The 25462-nt window shown below is 39.8% G+C and overlaps 1 protein-coding gene across 1 annotated transcript in view; it reads left to right on the top strand.

Moving 5' to 3' along the window:
- The window catches only part of RELN (reelin), a 533405-nt gene that overhangs the window by 113914 nt on the left and 394029 nt on the right, over positions 1–25462 (top strand). The window contains exon 3 of the mRNA XM_053609340.1: positions 23582–23717. Within this exon, the coding sequence (XP_053465315.1) occupies positions 23582–23717 (136 nt within the window). The remainder of the gene's footprint in view (positions 1–23581; positions 23718–25462) is intronic.

Here is a 25462-nt window from a genome sequence, read left to right as displayed (position 1 = left end):
TTCTTTTTGAGACATACTTTCACTTTGTCACCTTCTAGAGTGTCATGGTGTCAGAGCCTACAGCAACTTCAAACTCTTGGGCTCAAGCAATGATTCTCTTGCCTCAGTCTTCTGAGTGGCTGGGACCACAGGTGCCTGTCTCAACACCCGGCTATTTTTAGAGACGAGGTCTCATTCTAGCTCAGGCTGGTCTCGAACTCCTGAGCTCAGGCCTCCCAGAAGTTAGAGAATTTTTAAAGGTGGAAAGATTAAAGAGGAATGGGGAAAAGTAAGAGAAATAGGCATTAGAGTGAAGGGAACAGAGAGGTGGGGTAGTGAGCAGATAGACAGAGAGAGAGATTGAGAGGATGGATGGATGGATGAATGGGTGGATTGTCTCATGAGGCATAAATGGTAGAGACCAGTACCACAATAGAATGGCCAATACCAAAATTAAAAATGTACTCCCAGCTGTCACTACACCTGAAGACTCTGAACATGTATCAACTGTAATCACATACAAATACTCAGATAATGCTGCAATATTTCAAATTCACCAGTTTTCACATCTATGTACTGAAAGGTTAGCCTTTCTGTACTACCCAAATAATCTTAGCTTTTTCATTCTTCAGTCAGAAAACTTATGCTTGTTTTACTCCAGTAAAATTGCTTTTTGAATTTCCTACATCTTGACTTCATCCAGGAGGTTACACTATGGCTGGGGTGGGCTGTCATTGATGGGCGGCCACTGAATTAATTCCTGAGTCCTCCTCTGGTAAAGTCTAGACTTCATCTTTGCATACCTCTATATTTTTATTTTTGATCTTTTCCTCTTCTCTGCTTTTTCTTAGCTTACAAACATGCTCAGAAGTCTAAAACCAAAAAATAAACCCAGTACTTTTATCTTACCGCACCTACAAACTATCATCCTATCTCCCACCTTTGCTTTACTGCCAGATTTCATGTGAAAACATTGCACTTAACAAATTTCACTTCCTTACTAATTCACTACTTAAAACACAATTACAAAGATTCCCCCTCCCCTCAGACTATTGGCTTTATTTTCATAAAAGTCAGTGGTGACATTCTCTTAGCCAATCTAATCTATTTTTAATTTCTCCTTTTTACTGGTCTCTTAGAAGTTTTTGACACCATTGACCGCTTTCTGTATGTGGGACATAAACCAGTTTTTCCTGGTGGTGAGTAGGAGTTTCCGTGATTCTACATGGTCAGTATTAACTACAGCGACTGTATGTTACCTGAGATAGAGTCAGGCAGGGTGCTGCTCACTAAACCAACAAACAAACGACAACAAAGAAAGCCTGTGGCTGAGACACCTGAAGCATAACCTATGTCCAAATGTTGTTATGTTTTGGCTTTGGCTCTGACACCCTCCAGGGTTTTTGAAGTCTAACTCCTTCCCTCCCATCCCTGGACGGGAAACAAGGCAGTGGTTTGTAATTTGTTGCATTCTTTTTTAAATGTGAACCCCAATAGTCTGTCAGCATAGCAGGGACTTGAGACAATTGTGTTTTTAATTTGGATAATATTTGTAGTTTCCTGAGATGAAAGAATTCCTAGACAACTGAAGGCATGTTTGAACACCACTTTCTAGAAATCTATTCTCACCTTCAATCATAAATGTACACATCAGAGAAAAATATGCTGTTGTTTAAGAAGGCCTTCCTCATTTTAAGCTGGAGGAGAAGAGAATATCTTCCCTTACATTACTTTAGCATTTATAAGTTAGCCCTTCTGTCTTGTGCTTTGGTATTTGTACATCGCCTCAATTAGTATATAAGATCTTTGTTATTAGGAACTTTGCATTTCATGTATGTATTCATGATATTACCTTTTACAGTGCTAAATACATAATTATCCTTGGGGGATTCAAAACTTTCATATCAAAGTTATGCTATTGATTACTTGGAGGAAGTTGGCATCGTGTTTGTTTTGGAATTATGATTGCTACATTTCCCAGGAAGTATCAAGCTATCTTAAGTGAATCCCCAAATATGGTCTTCTGTATGAATTAAACATCTCTATAAGGAATTTTAATTGTTACTGTGAAATGTTGGGTGCTACATCCTGGAATTATCCAAATGGATCTTAAGTCTGCTTAAGAAATGTGCACAAGGGCAGCGCCTGTGGCTCAGTGAGTAGGGCGCCAGCCCCATATGCCGAGGGTGGCGGGTTCAAGCCCAGCCCCGGCCAAACTGCAACCAAAAAATAGCCGGGCGTTGTGGCGGGCGCCTGTAGTCCCAGCTGCTCGGGAGGCTGAGGCAAGAGAATCGCGTAAGCCCAAGAGTTAAGAGGTTGCTGTGAGCCGTGGCACTCTACCCGAGGGCGGTACAGTGAGACTTTGTCTCTACAAAAAAAAAAAAAAGAAATGTGCACAAGGACAGCTTGACTCAAGAAACAGATACTGAGGATTGGTACTTTCTACATTTTCACGTCTGAAAAGAACTTGTTTAGAAATCCTAAGGAAGATGGTCATGAGTGAATTTTTAGGGGTCATGTAATATTCTAAATTTGGGTTGTGGTGATGGTTGCCTGACTCTGTAAAATTATTAAGAACTGTGTGCTTAAAATGGACAAATTTTATGACATGTAAATTATGTTTCAATAAAGCTATTTAAAAAGAGAAAAGAAAAGAAATATGAGTGCGTGATGGAAAGAAACTTTGAATTGGTTTGGATACTTTCCATGTATTGCCCTTCAGCCTTTTTTTACTATTTGCTTTACCTGGTATCTCAGAGCTGTTCAATTTAATTTAGTACTTGTTCTTTAGTATTTGTAGGAAACCAAGCAATATTAATGTGTAGAAATAGTTATTATTTTATAGCATAGTGCTTCTCGGTGTGCACGACATTTACCCATCCTCTCTCTATTGATTGCCTTTGAGTTGTTTCCAGTTTGGTTTTCTTTCTGTAAATAAATTCTACTGTAAAGCAGCAGTTATCAACTTTTAACACCAAAACATATTCCTAACCTCCATTCCCTCAAATGGATCTTTATTCAGCATTATTATATGGAATGGATTTGTTTATCCAAGTGTCAGTATTGTATGTTTGTGTGTTTTGATGTTGTTATGAAAAATGTAATCACATGAATTGTGAGATGATAGCAACAAGCCCTTCTGTGTCCATCACCTCATTTCAGTGGTCAGCAGCTCAGAGCCAATTTTGTTTTTGCTGCATCCCCACCCATTTTCCTTTCTCTACTGGATTGTTTTGAAGCAAATCTCAGGCTTGAATTTTGTCACCTTGCTCAAATCACTTAATCTTGCTAAATGTTAGTTGTCTTCCCTATAACATGAGAATAATCACACCTGTTTCTAGTAATATCCTGGTAAATTTTCAAGAATCAGCTCCCCAGGGGAAAAATAAGTCCTGGTTTGTATGTGTACCATCTTCCAATTTCTGTGGTGTAAATACTCTCAGCATGGCCGCTTGTAGGCTACCAATGTAGTGCATCAAAGTCGGAGTCGGGAGGGTGGGTACAGTCAGCCTTCTCTAGCCAGAATAAGGCAGTTCTGCCATTTCTACTGCTGCTATTCCACAGGTCTGGAGGGAGGAATTTTTTTTTTTAATTTCGTGTTATATAGTAAACATCAATAAATGGTGTGTCTTACTGTTTTTATCATTATTTTTATCCTAGTGAAACTCTTTCCTCATTTGAGAGAGTTCTTCAACAAGTCCTTCCTCATTATCTGTTTTCCTGCATCTCAACAGTCAGTGTTTCAGTAGCATCAAAGGACCCATAAAGCAACGCGATCCCGTTTACTGCCTTACTCCATATCATAATTGGCTTGCTACACATTATAATTAAAATAAAAACTTAATACCTTGATCCCTTAGGGAATAGAGGAAAGAAGTGTTAATGTGTTTGCCTCAGAATTCATGATATGATGAATATTAAGTGTTTTGAGAGTTGAGCATAAAGTTATTTTGGAGTTTTTTTTTTTTTAGTTTTGTCATCATTAATTACCAACTGCTATTGATAGAAACAGCTGGGGAATATTATAATTTTCCATTTATAGTTATGATATAATGAATAACGTATGCCTGATTGAGTTTGTCATAGCTAGACCCGCATGGTTAAAGCCAATAAAACAAGTAATTGTCCTAATGCCTTTAGAGGATAGGGCTTAATACATAGAATTGACATTTGGTTCACGAGGATTTGAGAAACGTTAATTGTTGTCATTGTGCATATTAAGAAGAATTGAAGTGGTGTATCTTCTCTGTGTAGTCTTTCTCATTAATGGCAAATCAGACAAATACCCAACCCCCTGTCACTATGTTCTGTGCTCCATTTATTCACATTTTTCAAAACTTGCTGAAGATTTGCTGCAAAAACAGGCATCTATCTTTAGGTTTTGTATAAAATTATTTCACCATGGGGGATGAAATGATATTGGACACACCTGTGCCATATAGTTAAAAATCCAATTAATATGTTACTTACGGGGCGGCATCTGCGACTCAGTGAGCAGGGCGCCGGCCCCATATACCGAGGTTGGCGGGTTCAAACCCAGCCCCGGCCAAACTGCAACAAAAAAATAGCTGGGCGTTGTGGCGGGCGCCTGTAGTCCCAGCTACTCGGGAGGCTGAGGCAGGAGAATCACCTAAGCCCAGGAGTTGGAGGTTGCTGTGAGCCGTGTGATGCCACGGCACTCTACCGAGGGCGATAAGGTGAGACTGTGTCTCTACAAAAAAAAAAAAAAAAATGTTATTACGTTTTATTTAATATTTGTGAGATTAAATAGGAAATCTTAAAGGATACCAATGCACCCAGCATTATTATGGTGAAACTGAAGTGGTAATTATTTGTGTCATATTGATGCCTCGGTCATGCACACAATTGAAAAGTGCACAAAGCATGCACTGTTTTCCCATTAAAGCTAACTGGTAATTGCTGTTATCTTCTCTACTTTTTTCCCCCACTCACCTGACTAGTTTACTCTTACCCCTTCAGTTTTAAAGCTAAAAGGAACAAGTAGCCGGGGGCTGTGGCTCATTCCTGTAATCCCAGCACTCTGGAAGCCTGAGGCGGGTGGATCCCTTGAGCTCAGGAGTTCAAGACCAGCCTGAGTAAAGTGAGACTCTGTCTCTCCTGAAAATAGAAAATCTAGGCAGGTTTTGTTGCGGTGGGTGCCTGTAATTCCAGCTACTTGGGAGGCCGAGGCAAAAGGCTCACTTGAGCCCAAGAGTTTGAGGTTTCTGTGAGTTCTGATGATGCCACGGCACTCTACCCAGGGGGACAGAGTGAGGCTCTGTCTCAAAAATAAGAAAATAAATGGAACGAATATTACCTTCTCAAAAATAAGAAAATAAATGGAACAAATATTACCTTCTCCAATGATTGCCCCCAGTCATGAAGAATTGAAAATATAGAACTCAGTTGTTTTCACCTGGAGCCTTCTACTTTTTCTGTCTTCTGGCAGCCTGTGGGCCAGTCATCATTATGTGTAATAAACTATATGGGGATTATTTTTCTACAGGTCTAGCTGGATATAATAGGATCAATTAATTAGTATCAATAAATAAAATTTGTAGCATGTTGTCAGTGTTTGTAATAAGGAATACAAAGTATGGAGCACCATCAGTACCTTGTGGGCGTGTCTTTATATTCAAGTGTGAGTAATCAAGGCAGTAAAATAAGGAAGTATAGCAATGGTGGAGTAATGACTAGCAAACAGGGCTGTACAGGTCGGAGAGGCTCATGTGAATAAGCGAAGTATAAGCACATATTTTTTCAGTGATGTTTATGATTTGTAACTATATACTTACACCTGAAAAAAAAACTTCCCCCTCCTTCCATTAAAATTATCTTTTCTCTGAGTATTTCTAACTCTTGTGCCCTATTACAAGCTATCAAAGTATTTGGCTTTATTAATCAGATTTTATAATGTTGTATTTATCAGGAATACAACTGTGAGGTCAAAGGTGAACAGACAGTAGGTATATTGTCTTACAACTGCTAGCATTTACTGAGCACTTACTACGTGCCAGGTACTATTCTGAGGGTTTTGCTTATATTGGTTAACTCCCCCAACAATAGTAACATATAGGCTCTGCATCTGTAGCTCAATGGCTAGGGTGCCAGCCACATACACGGGAGCTGGCGGGTTCGAACCTAGCCTGGGCCTCCCAAACAATGACACCTACAACAAAAAAATAGCGGATGTTGTGGCAGGTGCCTGTAGTACCAGCTCCTTGGGAGGCTGAGGCAAGAGAATCACTTTCGAGATGGAGGTTGCTGTGAGCTGTGATGCCATGGCACTGTACCCAGGGCGACATAGTGAGATTCTGTCTCAAAGAAAAAATAGTAACATATAATACCATTATAATCCCATTTCATGGGTGAGATAGTAGAAACCTAGAGAGTGTAGCATGTAACTTGGTCAAGGCCACACTATTCAGTGGCAGAGGTAGGATTTGAGTCCTGGCTACCAAGCGCCATCCCTGTTGTGCGTAACTATGACACTGCACTGCATCCCATGGAGGATACTGAAAACAAGCTGGATGTAATCGATATATTTTTAAATGCTGGATGTAATCTATATGTTTTTAAATTTTAAACTTCAGGTGACATGGAAGGGTATTTGAAGATTTTTCTAAAAAGAAGGCTGAAAAGGGCAGTTGTATAAAACATTATTATATTGTAAGTGGGATAAAAATATGAGGGATGGCATAGCTAGAGGTAAATGTAAAAGATTAACCAGAAACCTTTGTGATGCTTTAAGGATGTGGCTTTTTTTCCTTCCCTGGTGACTTGTTTTCCTGGAGTAGAACCACTGATTAGCATATTTTATTTCTGTTGTTCATGCCAAGCCTGTTTACCATGACTGGATTTACCTGATAGGTGGCGTTTAGTGCAGTGCTTGGCAGTCCTCGAAGGAGTGCTTAGACGTCAGCTGTAAATCATCTGCTCAGCCGCCCTGACTGGGAGCGCCGTACCTCCCACCTGGTGCACTGAGGGCAAGCATCCCCGCACTTGCCATATGTGGGCGGAATCTCGCTCAGCCTCCGGGGGCAACACTGCAAATTAGAAGGTGAATTTGCTGCTCTCTGGGCGGGCCCTGACGTGTGCAAATCCTGTTTCTTGTCATTGGAATTGTGTTCACAAACCCCTGTATGCCCAGGTGAGGTCGTATTATACCCCCTGTGTGTCATACGGGGAGGAAAAAGACAACCTGCCTAAAAGAGGCCAATTTAACTTTCTCCCCAAACTGGACAGTATAGGGGAGCTTTTCGCAACCATGGCCTTTCATGGAAGGTACTTACAATCACAATCTTTTAGTGGAGCTCTCCTTATTTCTTAAAAAAATTCATAAAAATCTACATTCAATGATAGCTTAAATAATAATCTCTCTTAGCTGTGCAGTCAGTCTTTAGAAAAAGATCTTGATATCACTTTCTATGACATCTTTATAAGGAAACATATTATAATGTAAGACTAAATTCTGCTTGGCTTGTAAGAATTCAGTATCAGCAGACAATAACATCTTCTGAGGAATGGGAAGTGTAGCTAATCGAGCTAGAAAATAACTACTAGGATAGTTTTTCCTAATAACTTGATAGATACCATAACTTCCTCCTATTTGGAAATCTTTAAGTGACAGAGTTAATGATCATCATACCATAAATGTTTATGTGTTCTTTTAGAATTTACATTAGCTAGTGATTTTCAGTATTAAAGTACGGGAAACAATGGGTTGCCTCTCTTTAAAGGAACATATTAATTTTAAAAGGTCATGCTGACTCATGCATACAATTTCTAGTTGCAAAGGCAGAATTTCCTCTAGACATTTTTTGTCAACATAATTTCTTTTCGGTGTCAATTTCCCCCTTCCTCCTGCTGTCCATCCTTCTATCTACTCCTAATGCATTTTATGTGGCTTGTATTTTAGAATTCAAACAATACTTAGGAAATGAAATGTTCTCATTTGGTAGCATCTAATGAAGACCAGCCCCTCCACCTACCTCTGACTGGCAGAACGGCATCCACACTGTCAGTATTGAAGCATTTTTTCGAGTAAGAAGGCTGCAGCTGCTTGTATTCCTCTTTATTCCCTGGAGGCATGTTGTGGTTGAATTGTGTCCCTCCCCACAAAAAAGTTGTAGTGAACTCCTACCCCCCAGTACCTCAGAATAAGACCTTATTTGAAAACAGGGTCATTGCAGATTAAGTTAGAGTGAGTGAAGGGGAGGCCATATGAGCAGGTGGGCTTCTCCCTCAGCCTGTCTGCTATCATGTCTTCATGCTGGCTGCAGAGACACAGGGAGTGTGCCCTGCGAGGACGAGGAGTGCAATGGGGGACCTCCTAGAAGCCAGGAGAGCAGCCTGGAGCAGTTCCCCCCTTAGGGCCTTCAGAAGAAGCTAGCCCTGTTCACCCCTCGTTTCTGGACTTCCAGTCACCAGACCTGTGAGGATATGCATATTATACATCAATAAAAATACTTTGTTTAAGAAGCAATCAGGGAAAATAAAAAAGAACTATCTACAAAGAGATGATAGCTAGATCAGCAAACCACTTTTGGTCAGAAATAAAGTCTAGAATGTAATTCAATAGTGACTATGAAGTGCCAGGGAAAATAAGCATCAGCATAGAGAGCTTTACCTAACAAAACTATTATGACAGAATGAGTGACTAAGGGCATTTCAAACCCAGACTAAACCAACCTCTAAGGTGTGTGCTTTAGCAAGGAATATGATGTATGAATCGGTAATAGTAGCAAACAGCTTGGTGAATCTACATAAGCATTGACTTTCAAACGTAGTGATTTTTTTCTTTTATTTTGGGTTGACACATAATAATGGTGCAGATTTGTAGGATACAAAGTGATATTTTGATACGTGTACACAATGTGCAATGATCAAAGCAGAGTAATTAGCATATCAGTTGCCTCAAAGATGTATCATTTCTTTGTGTTGTGAACATTCAGAATCTTCTAACTTTTTGAAAATATACACTAAATTACCATTAACCACATTCTTCCTATAGTGCTACAGAACAGCTTCTCCCCTTTCTAGCTGTAACTGTGTATCCAGTAGCCAAGCTTTTTGTACTGGGTTTCCGTATTAGTAAAATATTTTTTTTACCATGAATGTATAATTATAGATTTGTATGTTTACTTAACTTTCATGAATTGCATAACATACTTCTGTCTTAATGTACTTTGTATATTGTGGGACATATAAATTTAATGTTAAAATATAAATATTCTGCTATTTTATTCCCAACTATAAACAGAAGTATACAAATTATTTTTAAAAATGTTTGGGTGACAGCCTTTTTAGTTAGAAACTATAGGCAAAATAATTCCAAATTTAAAAGTAAATTCGTTTCTCTTTTGATAAAGAAGCTTTAAAGGGTTTGTATAGTCAGCCATGATTTATTATAAATGAATGAAAGCTACAGGGGAGAAACATAATTAAATTTACCTTTTAGGAATCACCTGCCTTTCATTTCAAAAATCTTTTTTTTTTTTTGGTAATCTTTGGAGCGATTATATATTCTTTTGAATATAATCCCAGTAGCATTGTTTTTAGTCAGAACAATATGCTCTGCCTAACTTCATATAACAAATAAGACCTTGGCTGGGCAGGTGGCTCACTCCTGTAATCCTAGCACTGTGGGAGGCCAACACTGGAGGATTGCTTGAGGCTAGGGGGTTGAGATCAGCTTGTGCAAGAGTGAGACCTTGGTTCTACAAAAAAAATAGAAAAATTAGCCAGGCCTGGTGGCATGTGCCTGTAGTCCCAGCTACTAAGGGGCCTGAGGCAGGAGGATCACTTGAGCCCAGGAGTTTGAGTTTGCCGTGAGCTGTGATGATGCCAACTTTACTCTAGCCTGAGCAACAGAAAAAGGCACAGTCTTTAATAAAAAAGACCTGTACTTTGTCTTTTTCTCTAATCTATTTTGAATATGAAGGGGTCTTCAGAATTCCTGAGACTACATTTGTAACCATTTAGCCTCAACGGTTATGAAACACTTAGTTTTCTGATCCAAGTTATTCACATTATTGCCTCAGTAGAGGGTGAATTTTAATAAAAACTAAGTGGAAGTAGTAATACACATTTGTCTTTTTAAAAACATACTGTTTATCTTATCTAGGTACCGTTTGGAGTTAGAGGAACTGAAAACAGGATGAAATATACATCAACATCAGAATTCATTAAGTAATAATACTTCCCAGTGTACCTAATCTGCTAACATGATGTAAATAAAGTGCTTGTGATAATTGTAATACGATACATGTTTAAGCTGTAACTTTTTGGTGTTATATGTGATGTAATATTCTTTAACTTATTAATTCTATAAGAAAACAAAGATAAGTTCCTGAATGAAGTACTAGAAAACATGCATTGATTTTGTCAGTCATTAAGGACATGGATAGAAATTTAGGGTTCCTAAAGAGAAGTTTCAGTGATGTAGTAATAGCCAACATTTAAGTACTATATAAATGTATACATTTACGTAAGTATGTGTATATATATGGCTTATCATACTTACTATGTGATAGGCCTTGTTCTAAACACTCTGTGTCCAGTATCTGTATGACCAAGGAAGTGGCTATTCCTGTCACATGCGGGGAAACTGGGGCATGGAGCACATAATTTACCAAGGATATAGCTGCTATATGGCAGAACTGGCGTATGCACTCAGGCTGTTTAGCTCTAGAGTCTTTGTTCCCGACTGCTAATGAACAGCTTATGCTCATCACCATTTTTTTTTTTTTTGACTGTTGTAAAATAAAGTTTGTTCCTTTTGAGAGTAATAAATACCATGGAAAAGAGAAAAGCCAACTTAGAAATCTATTCATTTGTTTGGCAAACAATTATTGAGTGATACTCTTCAGAATCAATGAGACCAAATCAGTTCTCCTAAGAAACTTATAATGTAGTAAAGGACATAGAAGTAAATGACCTGTGGTAAGTGCTGTAGTAAAAGGGTGTATTAATCAGGTAAGTCCAGCTTTGGTGTGGTAAAAAGTTAAATCCTAAATATCAGCTTGACTCACTGGTCTTCCTGGAGTCAGGTCACTCTTCAGAGTAGTTGTCCTGTATGCAGGAACTCAGCAGTTACGGGCTATTTCCACATTGTGGCTGTGCCAGCTCAGCACGTGGCCTCTCTTTCCATCAAGGGAGACGAATAAAGGAATGTGGAGCCCTCATGTGCTCTGTTCTGTGCCTCAGAAGGAAAGGGTGTACTTTATTTCTGCTCTTTCCTGTTTGACTCATGGCCCACTTGAACTGCAAAGTGACCAGAAAATGTGTGGGAGCATATGCCTATTTCGTGAGCAATAAGTACCTTGATCAAAAGATAGATACTGTCAATTGGAGCAGAAAGGGGATGGGGCAAGAGTTACTTAGGATTATACAGGAAGTTGACTGAAGAGTGGCAGAAAAAGTCTGGACAGAGGTTGGTGAATGTAACTGAGGAATGTGAAACACAAGGTTCTGGGCATCCCACAGGAAGGAGTTTGAGCTGAAGCAAGAGCTCTTCAGTACCACGGACAGCTTCTGTCATTTAACTTGCTTGAAGCATATGCTGTAAACTGTAACACCTTTTAAAAATTATGCCATAAACATTTATTATGTGCCTATGATAGATTACATGAATAGAAAAATTCATAATAAATAACTAACAGTCTAAATGGGAGGACCACTCCCTGAAATGCAGTGGGTAAGTTTAATGATAGAACTATTCACTGGGTACTATGAAAAGATGGAGATATTTCTAACATTCATCTTGGGTACAGGAAGCAGTTAAGTAGGAAAGTTCCATGGAGGGGATGATTGATGATCTCACATGTATATTAAGTGATAAAAGGGATTTAGCCAAGGCAGCGGGGCAATACTTTTTTTCTGTAAATGGCCAGGTAGTAAATATTTCAGGCTTTTCAGGTTATATACGGAAGGTCTGTGTCACATACTCTTTGTGTCTTACAACTTTTCAGAATATAAAAGTATCCTTGGCTCAAGGGTTGTAAAATATGAGTCATCATCCAGATTTGACCTGTAGGTCATATTTTGCTGACCCCTGGTCTAGGCCGAGAACAAGAACAAAAACAGATACATGTACATACAACCATGTACAGTGTGGGTGTGATGAACTATAATGTAAAGTTCGAAGAAGAGTCATGACAAATGAGCCCAGAGAGAGGGAGTTACAGGACAGTATGTCACGCTGAAGAACTCGGACCTAGTTCTGTAAGTATGGGTTACCACTGAAAGATTTAAATCAATGCTATCACCACATTTATATTTTAGAAAGGCAGCATATTGGGAATTTTCCTGAAGAGACAAAACTGAACTCACAGGGACCAATTAGGGACTGTTAGTGTGGAGATGATGGAGATAATGAAAGCCCAGAGTAAGGCCGTGGTGGGAAACGTAGGCAGGAGGAGGCACTGTGGAGAAAATCTTAGGTAACATCAGGGATGCTTGATGTTACCTGGTTGACTGGAGTGGGAAAGTGGTCAGAAGGGCTCCTAGACAAGATAGCATTGCTTCATCTGAGATTATAAATATTGTTCTAACCCGTTCACATTCATTCTTTAGTAGGAGCTCTGATCGTTAAAAGGATCTCCGCAGGTGTTTTAGTGATAACCTTGCTAGGGATAATTCTTTTAGGTCAGCCAATATGCAGGTACAGTTAAGATAATCAGATCCTGTTTTTACATGTATGGGCTTTTTGGAGTTAGACAAGAGAAGAGTTACCATATCCCTTTATCATTGCTTTTGGTCTGGGAATTTTGTTTGAGTGGAGTAGAAGCTGACGAGGACTGAGATACATTCTTTAATTCTGCAAATAAAATCACAACATATAATGAACATGATCCTAGTTACCTTACATGCAATTAAACATTTAATCTTCATGACATGAATTATTTTACTTAATAATTTACAGAATTCTATTCAGTAGATCTTATTATCCATATATATTACACAATAATAATCCTAAGACTTGGAGAGATTAAGTAATTTGTTAAGGATCACACCAGTAAAAAGTGACAGGGCTGGATCCCAAGTGACTTGGGCAACTTAACCTCATGAAGCATCTGTAACATTTGAATAAAAATAATACTTCTCAGGGGTTTTAATCAACAAATGAGTTTATCTTTGTGAAACACTCAAAACTTTGCTTGTGTCAATAAAATTCAGCAAACATTGGCTGTTATTTTGTCCAGGACGTATCTCTGTTTATCTCTTACACTGAGACAGGCAGCCACACACAGTGTCTCATGCCTGTAATCCAAGTACTTTGGTAAGCTAAGGCAGGAGGATTACTTGAGGCCAGGAGTTCAAGATTAACCTGCGTAACACAGGGAGACCCAGTCTCTGCCAAAAAAATATTTCTTTTTTTAAAAACTAGCTGGATGTGGTGACCTGCACCTGTACTCCTAGTTACTCAGAAGGCTGAGACAAGAGGATTACTTGAGCCTGGGAGTTTGAACTATGATCATACTACTGTATGCCAGCCAGGGTGACAGAGTGAGACCCTTCCTCTAAAACACAAATACGTTAGAGTAAGCAGTGGTCTGAACCAGGATAGTTGATCATAATTTTGGTATTGCAGTAAACTTTTCAGGGGATCTACTGGGCATTTCTTTAACAGTGAGGAGTCAGGAGAAGAGATAAGTTTGAGAATGTTGGATGTTACTGTTAGGGCCTAGAGTTATTCCAACAAGTCTCTAGTTGTTTTGTTCTAATGGAATCCTTGCTGAGACTTTTTAGTCCCCTACATGGCTAAAGTCCCCCCTCCGTTTGAGTTTATCTGGCAAATGTGTAAAATCTGACTCCTAAACTGAAAGTTAAGATGTGAATTCAACACACACCAGAGAAGGTGACAGGAGCAGATGCCAGGTGGTGAGGCAGAATGCAGTTCTGGACAGGTAGCCAGCGTGGTGCAATGAGTTTGAGGAAAGGCGAGGGAAAGCAAGTGTTAAGAGAGAAGGCAGCAGAGATGAGCTTTAGATCAGCAGCTCAGAAAGCTTCAGTTAGACAGGCAAGAAAGACTTTGCCTCCGTCCTTTGGAAAGGATGCTGCTCTGTCGAACACAAGGGCCACGCAGACCCAACTGTAACTGGATGACTTTGCCCTTTGCCATTTAGAGAAACAGCTGTTGACTCAAGGATGTCTCACATCTGTATCTGACTCAGAGGTGTGTCTACCAAAAGGACAAAGAGTATCCAATAACTAATGAAAATTGAGGCATTTGGAGAAAGAGACAGAGGACCCACGCTGTGCCTTAAAGGAAGGGCTGGCTCTCTTTCTGCTCATGCTCAGATGGTTTGCACTCCAGCCCTGGATTTGGACAGGATTTCTATTGGATCAGGACAGGTGTCTGTCCCACAGTGGAGATACTGAGATTTAAGGATGTAGGGGGAGGCAACAGACAGTGTAAGGTAGACAGATGAGCCTGGTCCAAATGCCGTTTACTGGCTGTGATGCCCGTGGCAAGTCACTTAAATTTCCTGAGTCTTGGTTCCTTTATCTCTAAATGAGGATGGTAATAATAGCTAACATTGATTGCACTATGTGTTAATCTTCACAGCTACACTATTAGCATCATCTTCAAATTTTCCAGGAAACAACAACAGAGTGATTGAGTAACCTGCCCAAGATTCCACAGCTCCTTGGTAGGAGAGGAAGGGTCTGAAGAGGCAGGCTTCCTCCAGGGTCTGTACTCCCCACCTTCCTACTCTACCGCCTCTCTGATGCCAGTACAGAGAAGGCATTCAGTGAGTGGTGGCGCCAGGAGAGGAATGGAGGAGACAGCAGCAAGGACTGTCATCGTCATCAGTCAGGGAGACTGAGAACAGGCTCTATTTATAGAACTAGTGAGAGGTGCGGATGTAGTGTAGGTCCTCATATATTTCTAACTTATGTCCATAGACATGTAATTCCAGAATGATTTTTTAAAGGCTGGTAATTTTTGGCTTCTTAGATTGAAGTCTGAAACCTAATGCCTTCAAACCAATGCTTTAAAGACTAAACACACACAGTGTTTATGTGTGAGTGTGTGCACACGTCCTATTCAATATAGTGTGGCACTACTTGAGAGCTGTTCTTTTCATACCCATTTTCATCAGGCTGGTACTTCACAGATAAGCCGCAGTAAGAGGGTTTTCAGGAAATTCTATGATTACTTTTCAGCAGAAGAAATCATGTTTGGCTTTGTTGAAATGTTTGAGTACAGTGACCTGGCAAAGAAGGCAAATAATAGACAAGTCAAATTCTGCAAGTAGACAGTCATTCATGTTTGAGTTAACAGATTATAGAATGGCAAAGTGAACAGACGAAAGAAAGACAAAAAGGAACTCTTATAAATCATTTTCTCTTTTTCATTTATAATATAACACTAACTTTAGATGTATCTCTTTTACACTAAGGAACAAATGATGAAAATGAAAGGAAATAAGAATTCAATATGTGTGCCATTGTGATTTTATCCTTCTTAGGTAGGCATAAAGTAATAGTTTTACTTAATTTCCTGACAATACCTTCTACCAAGCTTTCTGAAAGTGTTTGAAATAATAAGATAATATTTAAGATGTCATCAGTTTATATATGGGCTAACATTTTTACATATGGAGGTGATATTTTTCTCATAACAAAAATCTCTGATTTTAACGTACTTGCCCTTTGGCGATATCCCATCTATAGATGTATTTGTTCTTGAAACACATGAAAAATAAATGAGGACATGTTTCTGCCCACTTTAACACTAACTATGGCAAATTACAAAGTAAACATGTTCGAACGACCATGTTTTTAATTTCCAAAGTATAAAATAAACCCAAGATGAATGGTAATCTTCTCACTGGGTTGGTTATTTTTGGTTATAAAAATCTTCAGTGTGCTTCTTGGAAGTGAATAGCATACCTTTGTACGAGAGTATGAAGATTTTGTTTTAGAGATGGGGGATGATAGGACTTCTAGTTACAGTTCTGAAGACCCAAAGTACGCACATTAAAAGCATAGAAAGGCATTCCTGGGGGAAAATGGGGTTCACGCAAGGTTTAGTCACAAACTTAAAATAACTGAAGACTTGTCAAGGAAAATGACATCCCGGAAGGCACAGAAATGTGTGTCACTGTCTTAAAAGGGAGTGTGGAGGCAACTTTAGAATAATTAAAGACACTGGAAGTTGAATCTTGCTGAAGCAGAATGTGGATAAAGGAAGCACGGCTATTTACGCCTGTCCTTCAACACAACTTTGATAAAGAGGACAAATATTGGCTATTTGTAACCTAGATATCCAACGGTGTGTATGACAATGGACTTTTAAACTCTCATACTTTGTTAAAAGAATAGTGGCTTTAAATAGTTATATTGATGGTTAATATAGAAATTACAACAAGGTTATGAATATTTTATTTTTCAAAATATTTTTTTTTTTTGAGACAGAGTCTTACTTTATCGCCCTTGGCATCACAGCTCACAGCAACCTCTAGCTCTTAGGCTTAGGCGATTCTCTTGCCTCAGCCTCCTGAGTAGCTGGGACTACAGGTGCCTGCCACAACACCTGGCTATTTTTTGTTGCAGTTTGGCCGGGGCCAGGTTGGAACCCGCCACCCTCAGTAGATGCGACCAACGCCCTCCTCCCTGAGCCACAGGCACCGCCCATTTTCAAAATATTTTTAAAACAAAATAAATTTATGTTTGTATACAGTATTCAAAAGGAAAATGTTTTTATGACATAGATGCTTTTGAGTCTTGCTAAAATCAAAGTAGTTACCAGTGTTGAAGAACTTCAGAGTTTGAAAGATAAACTCTACTTCCTTTGCTTTAAAGCTGTATCAGGAGAGCTACATTTGATGTTTTTACTCAGTGCTCTTGGAAATTTATATCCTTTTTGGGAAGAAAGTTCCATAGACAATTTGTTACATGACAGTCTACACGTAACCACAACAACGAAAATAAAATATTATGACTACATTATCCACATATGTATTTTATATGTACATTATCTCCTTAAGAAACACAGTGTCATTAAATCTTTTTAATTATATTGTTTTTGCTTTTCGTGTAATATTAAAACTCGCTATGTGTCTTCTTACCCAGCATGCATCAGAGAAAGCAACAACATCAATTTAAATTCATTATCAAAGTCAAATTTTAGTTATCCCAAGGCCAGGTTTCCAAATCACATGTGTGAATTAGTGTCTGTGTCTTCCAACACGAAAGGCATTGATAAGATCACCGTGGCGGATGCCGGCAATTGAGTCCCAGAGAACACTAGGACCTGAGGCTTACTGCCCGTTTCTCCGGTTTTCATTTAATATGTGCAGCCCTGGTCCTCACGGCCGTGTTCGTGGAAGGTCCTCCCTTCTTTCTTGTCTGCATTTACATTGTACTCAGAGAGCAACAGAGCTGAGGGGTTCTCACCACCTTATAGATGTCAGGGTGAAGCTGGAGGGGAGCATCGTGACGGAGGTCACAGCAGAGTGGCCGAGCTGAGGGGACCATCTCTGGATTATACTCTGCTGCTTTATGTCAATAAAAACAAAGGTGGGAAATCTTAGCTTTTCCTTCCAGGTTCAGTTCCAGGTTCAGACTTTGGCAGAGCCATTTCTGACTGTGTAGCAATCCAGCCTACTCTGCCCACTTGCTGTATAACCACAAGCAAGTGTTTTTGTGACCATTTTCTCAGTGTCTGAATCAGTAAAGTGGAGAGTGTACCCACTCCTACCCCATGGGGTTGTTAAGAGCCTTAAGTGAGTTAATATTAGTGAAGCACTTAAAATAATGCCAGGTCATAGTAAGTGTTCAGTAAGCATTGGTTGACATTTTTATTTTTAATCTTTTTACTTTAAAATATGTATAGACTCACAGAAGTTACAAAACTTGTATTGAGAGCTCCTGTATTCTTCTCACAATGTACATAACTTTAACCCTTTACCAAAACCAAGAAATTGGCATTGGCACAATGCAGTTAATTAGTTGTCATTATTAATAACTGACCATATTGGCAGTGCCTGTGGCTCAAGGAGTAGGGCGCTGGACCCATATGCCGAAGGTGGCAGGTTCAAACCTAGCCCCAGCCAAAAACCACAAAAAAAAAAAATAAATAAAAAAATAAAATAAAATAAAATAAAAACTGACCATATTAATCACTTTTTCACTCCTATTTTGTATTTTTCATCAATACCACTCACTTAACACTTACTATTTTCTAACTGCTTCATTTAGAATGTTAAGTTTATTTTAGTTTTCTCTTCTCAGCTCAAATTATTTCATGGCAGATGTCCTATATTTCTTTAATGTACTTCCCTAGGGCCTAACACAATGTTTGATGCAAAACAGAGTTAGTAGGTTTTTTTTTTCCTGCCAATTGATATTTAAATAAATAGATTTCTAAGAGCTGCAATTCTGACTGACTTTTAAATGTTCTCCAAGAAAAGCCAGTGACAATGTGGTGGCAGTATAATATGCCAGTGCTTATAAAAATGTTAAAAAAGCAAAGAGCCCTGTATACTCCTGGTGTCTGAAAGTACATGAAAAGGTCCAGAGGAGGCAGGTTTAGGTTGGTTTTAGGAGCAGTGGGTAAGAGAATAGGATATTTTGTGTTACTACCAAAGCCGTTGCATAAAATGATTGTTGAATAGCTTGAAATTGTATGTAGATGCTTCAGTGATGTGAGGACCATTACTCTAAGCTCTGAATTCTAGAGAACATATCACTAGTGCACCTTCTCAATGCAGGTTCTTGGCTCTACCTTAGAATTTCTTGGTGAGATTTTAAAAATCCCAATACCCAAGCTGTCCTTTAGACTAGTTGACTCAGAATCTCTGGGTACCAGACACTGACTATACCTCCTCTGGAGCTTCTCTGTAGCCACGTTGGAGACGGCGATGCTGGCTTGGCGGATTGCAGGAAAGTTGTTCTGTGGCATGTTCACCCAGACTAGGGCACGAGGTGCTTACTATATAAAATTCTGTCTAGTAACACGCGGCCCAGACACTGACTCACTTTCTAAGAGAAGTTTTGAGGAATGGACAGTTATTTGCCTGTGAATCCTGTTACCAAAGCTGTGTAATAGTGAAGCATTGTTTTGTTTGATTCATTTCCCTTCCCACAAGACTCTGGCTGGAACTTTGTTTTCCCTTTTGGCCAGCCAGACTTCTGCAGACTTGTCATTTTCTGCGCGCTGGATCCCTGCTTTATGCCTGACCGGAGGAAAGTGGCAGTTCCTGAGTCGTGGCTACTGAGTCTCCTTGGCCTCTCTGTGATTTCCCTGCGAGTCTCGTATCCTCCCTAACCTTGTGGTTTCTGTGGCTTGATGAATTTTCTCATGAATGAGAAAAAGATCACCATTTGGATATATCAAAATGTAGACCTGTTTTTCAATTGCTTAAATGAGTTATGGTTTTTGCTGAACAACTTCCTATTGTAGAAGAGTCTGTTTCACACGGGGGCATCCAGCTGTGAGGCCCAAGGCTCGCCGTGAATGCTGATCTAAGAGTTGTCTTGGGGCACACATTAAATGCACAAACACTAAAGTAAGCTGATGAGCAAAAGAAAAGGTCTATAATTTTTGTGATGTCTGACACCATAGAGAAGCATTCATAGCCAGCTGCAGGCCGTGATTCTACAACCCTAATTGCAACATAGGTGTTATTTCTTGAGTATCTGTGATTTGTCAGACATTGTGACAGGTGCTCAGGATATGGAGATTAAAGACAGACTCCCTCATAGACTACTTGGTGAGATGACCAAGGGCTGTGATGGAGGGATGTATGAACTGCTATGATGATTTGTAGGGAGGGCACCTATCCAGACATGGGGAAGTGGTGGTGAGGGGGGAGGGGGGTCCCCGAGGGCCAGGCCATGTGTGATGTGTCTTTGTATCATTAGGCCCAGAACAGTAAGTGAATTTTCTTAATGTTTGGTGTTAAACACAGGCTACATTGAGCCTTCCTTGCCTTGACAGCAAGTGTGAATTACCCTTGCAGAGAGGAAGGATGGGTGGGAGGACAGCAGAAGTCCAGGGCCCACGAGTCTAAAGGAGAGCACATGTGTAGAGGTGTGGGTGAGGGTGGCTCAACCACCTGTGCTGGAGAGTGACCGCAGAGCTGGTTCACAGCTGTAGTGAGGGAGTGTGGGAAGAGTGCGGAGGGGTCCGATTGTGCCAGACTTCATAACTGAGGCTAAGGAGCTTTCATTTCTCTGGAATATGATGGGTCCCATTCAAGGAGATTTAGCAGGGAATTGACATGATCATATATGCCTTCCAGAGAAATCATTTTGGAAGAACAGGGGTGAGATCAAGCAGAGAAACTTATAAGGAGTGATCCTAACATCCCACAGGAAGCAGTGGTGGGCACTTAGAACTATTTAGAAATAAAAAGAAACTCAAATACTTACCTTGTACCACACAACAAAATAAAATTTAAAAGCATTAAAGATGTCAATGTAAAAACAAAATAGTAGAGAGAAAGTAGAGGAGAATTTTTTTTAATCTTGGAGATTGAAAAGACTTTTTTTTTTTTTTTTTTTGACAGTGTCTCTGTCACCCAGGGTGGAGTACAGTGGCTTGATCATAGCTCATCTGCAGCCTCAAACTCCTGCCTCACTCTCTCTAGTAGCTAGGACTATGGGCACCTGCCACTATACCCAGCTAATGTTTTTAAAAAAAATTTGGAGAGGCGTGGTCTTGCTATTTTACCCAGGGTAGTCACAAACTCACAAAGACCTTTTTAACCATGAGATCAAAGGACTAAATATAACAACACAAGTAAGTATTTGTGCATACTGTGCGAAGTGGTAGAGAAATGTGTATTAATAGGGCTGATTTGTCTTTTAAGAGTAAGATATAGAGAAAGATAAGGAGACAAAATATTCCAAATGCCTTGGGCTAAGAGCTACGTTGGAGGGAAGGAAATGGTTCAGCTGGAATCTATAGGATGAACTGCCTTGGTTTGCTTGGAAGTAGACAGGAGAGGCTTGGCAAGGCAGAAAATGAGCTAAATCTTGATGTCGGATCTACCAGGTGGTTGAAGCATTTTAGATCGAGGGCACAGATGTGCAAAGGGGGAAAAAGGTTTATTTGGTATTTTTGGTGTGTAAAGTGCAAGCTGGATAGGGAAGATATGAGCACAGAAGTGCTGAAGGTGAGGTTGGAGATGAAGATGAGAGGAAAATACACGGGGTCTTAATTGTCCAGGCTGTCCAGTCGAGCTTTCTGTGACGGGAAATGCCCATGAGCCACACATGGCTATCAGGCATGTGCGATGTGGCTGATGCAACTGAAGAGCTAAACTTTTAATTTATGTCTCATAGTATATAAATGTGAAGAACCACATTGGCTAGTGGCTACCATATTGGACAGTGAAACTACAGACAGTATGGGGTCATTGAGAATTTCTTTGTAGGGGAATAGTATAAATAGAAATCATATTTTAGAAAGATCACTCTGGTAGGCAGGAAGAAAATCAAGATTTACTGAGAGCCGCTGCTTTGGTGCTGGGTGGTGTCCTAAATATTGCATCATTTGATTCTCACAACTTCAGGATGGAGGGGGCAAGAAAACTGCATCTCAGAAAGAAGTCATTCGTCCAAGGTTACAAAGCCAGCAAATGAGAGAATTTTTGAATTTAATTTCCCATTCCTGGCAATGTTTTTATTAATTTTAATTTTTAGAGAATTTTGAGCTTCCCAGTGAAATCGAATGAAAAGTACAGAGAGTTCCCACACACTCGTGTTCTCACTCATGAGGAATGTCCCCTATTCTTAACATCCTGCCACACAGAGGTACATTGGTTACAACTGATAAACCCATAATGACGTATCATTATCACCAGAGATCAGAGTTTATATTAGGGTTCATTCTTAATCTGTACATTCTTTCGGTTCAAAAAGTTTGTATGACATGTAGTGTTACACAGACAGTTCCACTGCTCTAAAATCCTCCGCGCTCTGCCTGTTTATCCTCTGCAGCCCCCGGACATGGCAAGTGTCATCTCTGTGCTGTCCTCACGGGTTTGCCTTTTCCAGAATGTCACGTAGTTGGAATCCTGTCAGAGGCAGGCTTTCAGATTGGGTTCTTTCACTAAATAATGTGCATATTTAAGTTTCCTTGGTATCTTTTCATGGCTTGATAGTTCATTTCTTTTTAGTGCTGAATAATATTCCAGTGTCTAGATGTACCACAGTTGACCATTCATCTGCTGAAGGACGTCTTGGTTACTTACAGGTTTTGGCAATTATGAATAAAGCTGTTCTGAGTATCTGTGTACAGGTTTTTGTGTGGACACAGTTTTCAGTTCCTTTGGGTAAATACCAAGGAGTGCAGTTGCTGGGTTATGTGGTTAGTATATGTTTACTTTTGTAAAAACTGCTACAGTCTTCTAAAGAGGATGTACCATTTTGCATTCCCACCAGCAATGAATAAAAGTTTCTACTTCTGCTCATCCTTACTAGTATTTGGTGTTACCAGTGCTTTGGATTTTGGTCATCAACTGATTGAAGAGATAATGCCTTGTTGTCTTAATTTGCAGTTTCCTAAGGACATAGGTGCTAAGCATCTTTTCATATGTTTATTTGCCATCTGCTTATCTTTTTTTGTCAGGAGTCTTGTTCAGGTGTTTTGCCCATTTTTTAACTGAGTTGTTGAGTTACTTTTTCATATTTTGTATGTGAGATAAACCTAAGAGGGTCACCTTGTTAGAAAAGAAAGAAAAAAGCATCTCTTGATAGTCCAGCTGGGACCTGACCTGGTCGCAGCTGAGCCATGATGTTCTCACATTGAACATAAGCAACTTGACTACATGGCAATGTTAGCCATTTGATGACTGACCACTTTTACAAGGCCACTTTATGACTGTGATGATATGTGGCACAAACAGGACCATTCTGTAATCATGCCTAAACACAGACAAACACAAGGTCCTGGTGTAAACCAGAAAAACAACTAGTGTCCCCCTCTCTGGGCCAACATGATTACTGTTGCTTTTTTTCCAATTGAAGATTTAGCCTCACTTCATTCCTGATGCCTTCTGGATAAAAATTAAGATGCTCAGGGGTAAAATTGCCTCCACTTTGTGATAAGGCCTCAATCCAAACGCAAAACCACCTTTTTCTGAAATCTCCCAAACAAGACTAGGGGATTTCCCAGAATGCAGAGCTTTCTACTCTAAAAATCGGGAAGTTCCTGGGCAAACCTGACTGCCCTGCTCTCCTGTTTTAACCAGCCCCTCCCAGTGCCTTCTTACTGCGATGCCTCCCAGTTCCCTGTAGTGTTTGGTCTCCCTTGTTGAGACTGCTCCAAGAAGCCTAACCTTATTTAACTGCAGCTTGATCCTGGTGGTCTTTGGTGATGGGCAAAGATCCATCAACAAAATCAAAGCAATACAAACACTATGGTAGTGATCTTAGTAGGTCACTCCTCAGTAATTTTTGAAATAATGAATTTACCTCTAGCGATAAAAAGTGAAAAAAATTGCATAACTGATGAGGAAGCCAGGTAACATAAAGAATCTTACCATAAAAGAAAAATGTCCAGAAAATATTGTGATTCCCTGATAGGAAGGCCTTTGCTTTGCTGTCTTTGTAACAGTTTCCTTTCCCATCTGTCTCTCAGGGATCATGTCGGACCACCAGTTTGGTAACCAGTTCATGTGCAGCGTGGTGGCCTCGCACGTCAGTCACCTGCCCACAACCAACCTCAGCTTTGTCTGGATTGCTCCCCCTGCAGGCACAGGCTGTGTGAATTTCATGTAAGTACCGAGGTGTATGTGACCACGCACGGAAGGGACTTCCAACCTCTCACGGGGTTACACATAGGGTGACTGCTTAACTACTAGCGTCAAAAGACATCAAAACTTTTTTTTCATGTAACTTGTTTTTGCATATTTATTTGTACCTCCAATGTTCTGAACTGGATTTTACCTGACAAAAACAAGATAAGATAAACGTAAGTGGTTGGGTGGGGGTGGTGGAGAATAAAGAGAAGTTGTTCAAAGGGTACCAAGTTTCAGTGAGGACGAATAAGTTTGGAGATCTATCACATAGCATTGGTAACTATAGTTAATGATACTGTATTATATATTTCAAAATGCCAAAAGAGAAGGTTTTAAATGTTCTCATCACAAAAAAAAAAGTGTAAGTATGTGAAGTGAAAGATATGTTCATTTGTTTGATTTACTCATTCTGCAGTGTAAACATAGGTCAAAAAATCCCATTGTACTCTATGAATTTATCAATAATTATTACTTGTCAATTTTAAAAGATACAAATAATTGAGGAAATCGGGGCAATTAGAAAATGAATGTTCAGAAAATAAGAGGAAAAAACGTACAGAGAATGCTACAAGGTTCATCCACGTGGTGAAAGAAGACCACAAGTTTAGCTTTGACCTTGTCGGCCACAAATGCCTGTTAGGAAATGTGATCGATCAGTCAGGAGGTTCATGGTGGCCAGAAGTTAGATGCTCTGTAGCAACTAACGACTGTCTCTTGTGCTTCATTAGGAGGAATGTGGGGGATGTAGTAAGGCGTGCCCTCAAGAGCAGCCCTAGATAAACTCAGCACCCTGTCTGCAAGGCTGTGACTTGTGACATCTCTCAATACAGACTATATCCCACTCCTGCCCCAGAGTCAACACTCCTTGTCCTTCTTATTCAGCTTTTTTTCCTATCTTTTTCTTCCAACACATGGTATTCTTCATTTATTTAATTATGTGCATTGCTAATCATTTGTTTCTTCCCACTAAAATGCAAGTTCCTTGAAAGAGAATTTGTTCTGTTTTGTTCTCCGATTTGCCTCATCTGTCCCTGGCACACAGTAAGCTCTTACTGTTTGTTCGATGGATGGATAGGCCAGTGGTAGGAAATCTAAGGCAGTTCAGAAGCAGCTATTCTATGGGAAGCCAAGTAAAATAAGCTGGAAGGCATTTGGAGTGGTTTTCTCTCCCAATCTCCTGCTCAGACAACAAAATCCTATAAATCTTGTGTACTCCAAAATTTACCATGCCTTTTCTTCCCCTTTGATAACACACAGTTCAGTGCCAAGGGTTTTACAGCCACTGCATTACTGATTATCTGCTCTCTCTGCCTGTCCTCTGGGTTACCCAGGCTGCCAGCATCACATTCATCCCACATAGCTGGTTGACATTCAATCCCATCATTTTTCTCCCTCAGAAAGTTTTTATATCTGAACCTTTTCATTCCCGTACTTCTTGCTAAGATGACTGCAGTAGCTTTCCAAATGACCTGCTTGCTTCCAAACTATTTTTCCTCTGGTCCATCCTACATTTTTGTTGTCCAGTTAATCTTCTGAAGGTGAACCCTGATTTCTCATAATTTAGCTAAGCCTAAAACTCCCTTTTGAAGACCAGACCTTTCGCATGGATTAGAAGGCTCTTACCAGTACCACCATCTGTCATCTTCTCTCTGATGCCCCAGAGCGTACACCTCCTGATAAAGCACAAACCGTCAGTTCCTCCCACAGTGCCCTACACATTC

The sequence above is a fragment of the Nycticebus coucang genome, chromosome 11, assembly GCF_027406575.1.
Source record: "Nycticebus coucang isolate mNycCou1 chromosome 11, mNycCou1.pri, whole genome shotgun sequence".
Lineage (NCBI taxonomy): Eukaryota > Metazoa > Chordata > Mammalia > Primates > Lorisidae > Nycticebus > Nycticebus coucang.
This window is presented reverse-complemented; position numbering and strand designations above follow the sequence as displayed.